General features: G+C 39.6%; 1 protein-coding gene across 1 annotated transcript; it reads right to left on the reverse strand.

The window, feature by feature from the left end:
• Window positions 1–375: 375 nt before the first annotated feature.
• LOC135463934 (uncharacterized) lies at window positions 376–2,264 on the reverse strand. Its single transcript, XM_064741401.1, has 2 exons — window positions 1,884–2,264; window positions 376–1,830 (listed from the first exon to the last, which is right to left on the reverse strand). The coding sequence occupies exons 1-2, from the start codon at window positions 2,262–2,264 to the stop codon at window positions 376–378; spliced, it is 1,836 nt and encodes a 611-aa protein (XP_064597471.1).
• Between the last annotated feature and the right edge of the window lie 7,872 nt (window positions 2,265–10,136).

A 10,136-nucleotide genomic window follows, 5' to 3' on the forward strand; every position in this document is an offset into this window, starting at 1 on the left:
TCCGAGTCTGCGCCTGAGCAAAGCACGCGGTACAATACTTATTCAATATGCTACACAAAACAAATTGCAAATGAATTCATTTTTTCAGTCATTCAAGTCCACCAGATTTATTTCAAGGAATGAAAGGTGGAGAAGATTTGATTGTTGATATTCTGGTTGGTTTTCTTCCAAAATCAATTAACTACGAATTAACGGAGAAACGTATGGCTTTGCAAATACGCCTGTTGTGAAGCGCTGTATCGACCCTGGCGTTCGTCTCAGTCTTCACTTGATTAGCCATTTCTTCTCATTCTATTATTTAAAAGCACAAGTATTCTCAACCTATGCTTGTAGTGAAAAACCCACGCGCCATTACCATTGAAGTTGTCCTCATTCCTAGCACGTTCTAAGCGGAATGGCTGTTTGATGCTGGAATCTGACCATTCTTGGTATATTATCAAAGTGCAGCATCAACGAGAGATCAAACATACCATAACGCACACCACCAAACACACCACCAAGCACACCACCAAACACACCACCAAACACGCCACCAAACCCACCACCAAGCACACCACCACGCACACCACCAAGCACACTATCAAACACACCACCATGCATACCACCAAATACGCCATCAAACACACCACCAAACACACCACTAAGCACACCACCAAACACACCATCAAACACTCCACCAAACACGCCAACAAACACACCACCAAGCACACCACCACGTACACTACCAAGCACACTATCAAACACACCACCAACCAAACCACCAAACACGCCATCAAACACACCACCAAACATACCACCAAGCACACGACCAAACTCACCATCAAACACACCACCAAACACATCACAAAGCACACCACCAAACACGCCATCAAACACACCACCAAGCACACAACCACTCACACCACCAAACACGCCATCAAACACACCACCAAACACATCACAAAGCACACCACCAAACACGCCATCAAACACACCACCAAACACACCAGCAAGCACACCACCAAACACGCCATCAAACACATCATTAGGCACACCACCAAGCAGACCAACAATCACACTATCAAACACATCACCAAACACGCCATCAAACACACCATCAAACACGCCACCAAACACACCACTAAGCACACCACCAAACACGTCATCAAACACACCACCAAGCACACCACCAATCACACCATTAAACAAACCATCAAACACACCACCAAGCACCCCATCAATCACACCATCAACCACACCACCAAGCACACAATCAAACAAACCACAAAGCTCACCATTAAATACATTATCAAACACACCACAAAGCACACCATCAAACACACCACGGGACACACCATCAAACACACCACGAAACACACTATCAAACACACCATCAAACACATCACCAGACATACCATCAATTTTACCAACAAACACATCATCAAACACACCATCAAACACACCACCAAGCACACCACGAAACACACTATCAAGCACAGCATCAAACACATCACCAAACATATCACCTAACACACCATCAAACACACCATCAAACAGATCATCAAACACACCATCACACACACCGCCAAACTCACCATCAAACAGACCACCAAACAAACTATCAAGCGCAGCATCAAACACACCATCAACCACATTATCAAGCACACCATGAAACACACCACCAAGCACACCACCAAACACGCCATTAAACACACCACCAAGCACCCCACCAAACACACCACCAAGCACACAGTCAAACACACCACCAAACACACCATCAAACGCACCACCAAACACACCACAAACACCATCAAGCACACCATCAAACACATCACCAAACATATCATCAAACTTGTCATCAAACACATCATCAAACTCACCACCAAAGACACCATCAAACACACCACAAACACACCATCAACCAAACCACCAAACACACAATCAAACACACTACCAAACACACCATCAAACGCACCATCAAACACACCACCAAACACAGCATCAAACACACCACAAACACCATCAAGCACACCATCAAGCACATCACCAAACATATCATCAAACCTACCATCAATCACACTATCAAACATACCATCAATTGCACTATCAAACACACCACCAAACACGCCATCAAGCACACCATCAAACACATCACCAAACATATCATCAAACACACCATCAAACACACCACACAGCACATCATCAAACACACCACCAAGCACACCATCAAACACATCATCAAACACATTATCAAGCACATACTTCTTGATTTTGTAACACCGCATGCGTCTGTGGTACATTCAAACCTCATTCATGAAGATTTCCGTAAATAATCAGGCAAAGTGGGTTGATCTTAATTCTTAATTTCTTAAAATGTATATCTGCTGAGGATACGCTCTCTCATAAAAGTTGTTCATTTTCGCGTTTGCGTAAAAGCAAACATTTATCAGCATCGCTCTTTAAACTCCTTCAAGAGTAACTTCAACCTACCACAAAGTTTTTCCAATGATTCTCTGCCTTCCCCAGTTATGTGTTACACTGTGTCACAATCATAAATGTGTCATATGTCCAATAATTCTAAATAGCTGGGAAAAACACGTTTTACTCTCTGTATTATTGTATATTTAAGTCCTTGAAGTATCCTTGTAGCCATAAGCATATGCTACCGCACAGTGTAAAACTTTTCTTTGTTTTGTATTTAGACCGGATTGATAAACACAAACATTGACAAGTAAAGGGTCGAACAGACATCAAGCATAGGTTGATGTTACATTTTGCAAAGTTACATCAATTTGCAGACAGATAAACTTAAATTGCCAAATGAGAGTTTGAATCCCGTTTACACGGTGAATTTTTTCATTATTCAAACAAAACAACACATAGAAAAACTGTGACAGGTTCAAAAAATTGCTTCAATAGAATGGCATGCAATTATTCTGCGTATTTTATTAACAATAAATCAGTGTTGTGAATTTAGTCTCACGTTCTCTGCGTCTGGCCACCTTGTTAGTATTTAAGTATTTTGAAAGCAACCATCCAAACACTGTCACAAGAATACAAGGGTTTGTGTGACACGCGATTAATTTTAATTAATGTCCTGAGTACAGTTATCTCTCACTGTATAACGTTCTATGGAATATGTTGAAAAAAACTCAGCAGTGCACAACAAACTGTACCGTTGCCCAACCCATGCAGCACCTAATATATACATCAAGTTGAACTGTCTAACTTATTAGACGTATGGCCTAATACAGCAGCTATATTAATTAATTGTCTTTTAATAATAGTGATCTAGCTTTCAATCAGTATCTGGACGCCAATGACAGTAGTTATGCCGTTTCTTCTATATTGTACTCATTTTCCATCCCTGTGTCATTATTTAGTAATTATCTAATTAACCTTACTGGCATAAAATTGGACTACGGTTAATTGGACGGTCTAATTGTTCCCTTTTTATGCATTTTCTGGTAACAAATGACAAGAATTTCTGTCAGCTTCGTGACCTATAGACATCCTTTCATACCGAAATGTGACCGTGACAGAGAAGGTCATAGAGACACATTGGAGCAAAACACACAACGGGGGATTGACATCAACCAAGTCATCGAGGACGAAATAAGTGTGATCACGTCAGCACACCTCAGCAGTGAATATTCAACTTTACCTCACTTCAAAATATTCTGCCTAAGTGCTATTTATTTATTAAGATATTCATTTTTCACTTAATCATACTTTACATGTTGAGAAAACGATTTGATCTTTACTGAATATACACTTCTTCAAATTCTCAAACTTTCAATCCCCGTAAAATTGCATAAATTAGCAGAAATGTTGATTAATACAACCTGGTTCCCTGACAATGGATATAGATCACTTATAGCTCATGATTATCCGGAGTTGAAGGATTGTGGTCATACTTGTATCTGTTCGTCTGTTTTTCCTGACCTGACTTTCCAGCCAATATATGGACTATATACACTACACGAGGTCATCTGAATTTCACTAATATGGCAGAAAACACTCTGTACTGCATGTCAAGAAAGTAGCATCATAACTGTGTTAGGGAACTTCTTTCAGTTATTTCATTGGACAGATTAATTCTGAAATTGTTTGGATTAATGTCCAAAAGTCATCGCTTTTTCACTTGGTCAGTTGTGCGATTTAAGCTGAGTTGTGCTGACTTCTTGGTGACTTATTCAAATCAAGATGTGTTTGAAGTGTCCTTACTTTCAGGTGGATATTTACTCATTCGCCTCCTCACGTGAAACTTACTGCCGTTGGATATGTGAACAACGTACTGAGCGCAAAGCGCAATCTAACATACATGGATAATTGAAACTCACCGTCATCGCATAAGTGAACAATACTCAGTACCAAGTAAACAGCAATCAAATAAATAAATAAATATGAAATTGTCTGAATACACGGCACGATCTACACGTTTATAAATCATAATGAGTTCGAACTGCTGATGGCCAACGATCGCATATTTTCACGTAGACTTTTGAATAAGAGCTGGGGCCATTTACCAGGCAAGTTATATACGAATTTGTGTGACTTGTAATCTACTGGTACTGAACTCAATGCAACGCTATATACGTAAATATTTGGTAGATGGATTTAATTGAAATTTTAACTGGACATCAGTTGTTTATATGCACCAACAGGCTGTACTCTGAGTATTCAGTCAGTGAATGCAGATAAAGGAGAAACCAGAACTATACTACACATGCCAGCTTACTTTTATCGGGATTTAGGATTCATAGTTTTGCAGTGATGCCATCTATGTAGCTGCTCTGAACCAATCATCAGCACTGTCTTTGGTCAGGTGACTAAAGCAAAATGGAGGTGAAAACAAAGCGAATTTAACCGAGATCAGAGAGACAATGACGAAGATTTTAGCATAAAAAAGGTAAAAAATATAGCTTTTGAGAAACAAATTTCTTCTGGAAAAGTAATTTCGGAATGTGTTTAGACTTCAGGTATGATAGTTACATTGTCTTGTAGCACTTTGGACGTTAGGATCGGTATAATATCAGGGTTTCGCCCATTTAGCGCCATGTTCTTTATCACTTTCTGCTCCTTGGCCACACACAAGTGATGCTGTACCATATGGCCATTGATAATAGGCCAGAATTTGACGTAAATAATTTTACGTAAGTTCAACAATGACATACAGTCTCAGGGTGCGGTAAGACTTCCTGGTCATGACAGTACACATTCGTTATCTACTTAAGCTGTAGATGGGCTAGGCGGCAAGTGCAGCTTTATCCGTCAACGTTATTGTAATGAGGTGAGAAGTGTTACCTGTATCTACCTGTACGTACCGTGTGACCCGAAGGTAAGGTACAGGTATGTCCCCGGCCGCCGGGCGTGGAGGCGTGGTCGGGCAAGTCGATAGAGTCACGCTGACACTAGAACAGGGCATCGACGATTACATTGTGGCTTATTTGGGCAAATTATGGGTTACGCGTACACTGACGCAACTTAGCATCAGCTGAATAAAATAAAGGTGTCAATTCAGGTTGTGATTCTATAGAGTACCCCGATGACCGTAATTACCCTTAGCCATGATGGATATGGTTACGTGAATAACAACTGGAGGCTCGATCAACAAGCGGTATTGCCACCTTGAAGTGCCTGACATGTCTAGTGTCAAAAAAGATGCCTCTTGGAATCAAGGTCAACCGGAGACTAGAGAAAAATCAAAAAAATTCCTGTTATTTTCAAGAACTATAGGCTCGACTGTTTTGGACATTGCCAGACTATGTCAGCCCATAAGCGACGTCTTAGGCGTTTTGTTGATTGATAACAATTATGCAGGGCTCATTGGTTTATTGTATGTAAACGAATCATCAATTATACGAACATGTCGCTTCGTGCATTGTTTTGCAGTTTTAATTGGTAATCAGGGCCACAAAAAGCCTCATGTAACGGGTGTTTAGATAGTAATCGTCCAAAACACAAACACGTAATTGTCTAATGCCAGCGTCTGATGAGCAGGATAAAAATGTGAAAATATGCGTTGAACTAGCATCAATCTTCTCTCGGCTTGTTCACGATCGAGCCCTGAATACGTAAGAAAAATTTAGATCAGAGTTATGTTCACCGCACACAAAGAATTGAGGTTCACATATTTAGAAGATCAGTTTCTAAATCTGTTACTGAGATTACTCTTCCATGAAAATCTCAGAGTACGACTGTACCCACAGTATATGTTTTGAGATGCAACAGCTAAAGTTCGAAGATTTAAATTACTTCTTTTGTTTGAGATTTACATAGAATGGTTATTTCCAAAGTAAAGGTTGCATACCTATTTTTCTTTTGCTGCAATACAATAAGCCGTTGCATATATGAATTAGAAAGGCTTGAAATGTATTCTCAAAGGATCCTAACATTGAAGCATTTCGAAACTTTAATTCCGACATTAACAGTTTGTCTACAGAGGTCATTTTCATTAACAGGTTGCAGCAAAACCATTGTATAAATGAATTTAGGGGCATTAAATGCATTTATAAACTAATCTAGACCTAAAATCCAGTTTTCTTCGATTGCGCGTAAGAAACACTTACTTTGAGTTCCTTGTGCTACAGCTATAGCACTTCTGAAAACATATACAAAAGAACACGATTTCTTTAGTTCAGTCACCTATAAACAAAGGGAAAATCTGAATGAAGGCAGAGTCGATGGACCGGATGTGCCAGGGACATGAGATATTTTGCACCTATACAAGCCTGGCAAAGCACTTCAAATTTTTGGCGCCTGGGAAAGACTACGTTCGATGTTACATCCACATTATCCGCTAGTAGTGAGGCAATGGCATCTCTTGAACCACTAGATCAAAGGCTCAGTTATCAATGGGCAGCGCTTGCCATATACTTACGTCAGGATTGTATACTAACAATGGGGGAGTGTGGCATGTTTCATTGACGGAGAAATCCTGCTGTATACCCTAGAGCTTTAGTTCTTTAGATTGAAACCTTCGGAGAGAGAAATTTGATGGTTATAAGTGTTCCGATCTTCCTTTTTCGCCTCTCTTCCAAGAACATACTGTACGATTTCATAGTGTCTGAATGGACCTCCGTTCGCACTATGGGTAATATAGTTGTAAGGAGTGTTGGAATCCTAGACAGAGTTATCGCACTTAATTGCTCCATCTTTATCAAGTGTGATAACGATTTTGGTGTTTATTCAAAGATGAAGCCAAAAAGTAAATAGAGATATACGAAAGAAAGTATTAAGTGTATTAGTCTTGCACTGAGTTTGATATTTGAAACAGAGTATATCTTAGAATCTTTATGTCATCAGTATAATTGAGAATTTATATTGCATGGAAAATGTGGTTGTATATACAGTTGTACAGTTAAATGGGCAAAACGTAAATACTTATCGCTAAGTCAAGCTCATGCTGGCTTCCTCTCAGGCCATACGTGGGAAGGTCTTTCAGCAACCCACGGATGATCGACGGATGGAGGACAGATTTCACACTTTTTAAGCGGCAATATAAAAGAAATGCTTTAAGCAGAATTTTTCCCCCGCCGAAATACCATGCGAATCGTTGACGCAGATTTTGCCATCGGTCGTTGTCAGAAAGTTAGTAAATCATGTGACATAACCAGAATGGCGGGGGTCAACTGGGTTTCGTCATGATTGACTGATAAAATTAGGTTACCTTGATCGAAGGAATTCGCTGCAATGACAGCGGACAAAGTGGAATCGCCGGCGTATTTTTCGCAGGTATATCGAACATGTTTGATTCAAGACAAGCGAATTTCGGAGCGGACACAATAACCTTCAAAACACGTTGGGGGTGTTGGTGGAGACACTAAGTGGATTTCACACCGAAATTAAGTAACATGCGGTATTAGATCAGCTTTAGCTGCAAAAGAAAAAATGCAGCAGTAAATAGCGATGTATTTTTTAAAGTTTTTACCAAACCTCAAACATTGTGTATTTTATTTTCTTTGATTTAAAAACAACTTTGTGCATTTAAATTTGTATTCATGACGAAGTGTGAATTTGTAGGAGATAGCAGCTACAAGATCTCCGTCAACCGTGCAGCACATGCCTGCTGGCAGCTCTTGTACACAAAAGACAAAAACCAAGTCAGTCCCCCTCGTTTTATAAATTTCATTTTTTCTTATCACGTAAAAACAAAATCAATAAAAACACGTAATGCTTAAGAACAAAAGGCATTGTGGCGCCATCAGATCGGGATACTTCTCACGTGTGGCGAAGTTAGTAACCAGGAATTCAATGTAGATTCGATAAAAAACAGAATCAATTTATCATTTTAAACAATGCTGGCTGTCAGTGCCAGCTAATCGCCCTGTTTTCAAGCCTGTTTCCCCTTTTTCACTAGCGTCTAATTTGCTTAATTAATCTATAATCTCTGTATCCCACCGAGGCAGGCAAAAGGTGAACTTCGTCCCTTGTAAATTTTTCAAACTAATCACTCGGCTGGAAGACATATTTCCTATTCGCAAAATTAGATGCTATTTTTTTTAACTCGGACAACCTTTACTACTTCTAACCCTGCACGCTTTGCCTTGCCACTGTCGGTCTTGACATTATTTATGAATATTTAATAATCTTCATCCCGTCGATGTGATTAATGGTTGCATACAGAATGGCGTATTATCGTGTGCATGGAACGGTTTCTAATCCACAGAATATCTTCTTTTCTGCCGGAAGTAGAAAGCGGCCGCCTTTCCCATGTTCGCGCTGATAGATTCATGACGTCATTGAATTTAGTCTGAATTTAGACTGCATGTGCACGGGTTATCCGTTTTGGGGACATATCCACCAAGAATTGAATGTGACATTGCGTTTGGGAATTACTGGCGTTTCATTTGGAAAAGCCAATATTTACAAAGTTCGATTCTCCTCCTGACCAGTCCGATGTCCAGTGCATGAGGGTTAGCCAACAAACATGAAGTAAACTACAAGAGCTTTTTGAAACATTGTACCAATCAAGTAACCCATCCATCGCATCTGACAGTTCTGGTCAGCCCTTTTATCACTTCACTGTGTACTGTCCACTCCGCTTAATTAAGCAGAATTGGTTACACAGTAAACCGCTGCTGACAATTTGCATTTGGGATTGGTTTTGCATAGACAGCTATGTCGCTTGAGTACGCCGTCGTATACCACTAAACTCAGCCATTTCGTACAAAAAAAAGTTATCATCTATGTGAAATATTAACTATCTGTACATGTACATGTAGGAAGCTGCTTCCTGTATGAAAAATCTTGCAGAAAAGTATTTCACCGCGTGGCAAATTCCCCCCCTTTCTTTCCATATTTGTCTACAAATCACACATTCAAAAACGTGTAAAATCGAGTGATTTACAAGTGCGTTCCTTCACTGACAGTTCCCGCTGTGTCTATGTATAGCACCTTACAGAAATTATTTTATATTCATTGTGTTTCTTAGACTGTTCATTGAAGCTTCTAAAGCTTAATTTTCTACCCCCACTGAAAACGCGATGTTTACACCCCACTGACCCCGTGATGGCTACCTCCACTGACTCCGTGATGCCATACAAACAACTTGTACAACTTTTAAAGTTGTATAAGTCTTTTCCATAGTTCTTTTCTTAGTAAGTTAAAGAGACTATATCGGGGTAAAGTAAGCCAGTGCACATCCCATCAATATTTTCCTATTGTTTTTGAATAGTTAATTACCTTTCACAAAATATCAGAATGTGTGCACGTTCAAAATCGGTCATAAAATTTCGGTTCGCATTATAACCTTTACAAACTTTAGAAGCATTTTTAGACCCTGTTATTTACATAAAGGCAATAATTTTAGCTATACATTACTGGCAAATACAGAAAATTAAGTTTGATTTCCAACGATGGACGTTTTGTCCAAAATCTCCCGGGTAACGTTTTTAAACCGAACAAAAATTTCACAAATGAATCATTCATTTATACATGCTGTAAATACACACTGTCGTTGACTCTGTTTATTAAAGCATTATTGATTTTGCAGCCGACCAAAGAGGTCGCGCGTTCGAATCCATACTTCGTTGCTTCAGATGTGGCTTTAGTAAACCTGAAAGTTTGCCAAAAATACCTGTTGAATGGATTGCGTCACCCATAAATCTTGACCCAGTGGTGCAAGAGTCACATTCTGGAGTGCGGCGATTAAC

This window comes from Liolophura sinensis, chromosome 1, assembly GCF_032854445.1.
Source record: "Liolophura sinensis isolate JHLJ2023 chromosome 1, CUHK_Ljap_v2, whole genome shotgun sequence".
NCBI lineage: Eukaryota > Metazoa > Mollusca > Polyplacophora > Chitonida > Chitonidae > Liolophura > Liolophura sinensis.

Excerpts from the sequence above, each read along its gene's own strand:
- LOC135463934 (XM_064741401.1), bottom strand. The coding sequence starts at position 2,264 with ATGCGGTGTTACAAAATCAAGAAGTATGTGCTTGATAATGTGTTTGAT. Across the intron at positions 1,831-1,883 it reads TGGTTGATGGTGTGTTTGTG|TTTGATGATATGTTTGGTGA; the intron begins GTGTGTTTGATG and ends TTTGATGACAAG.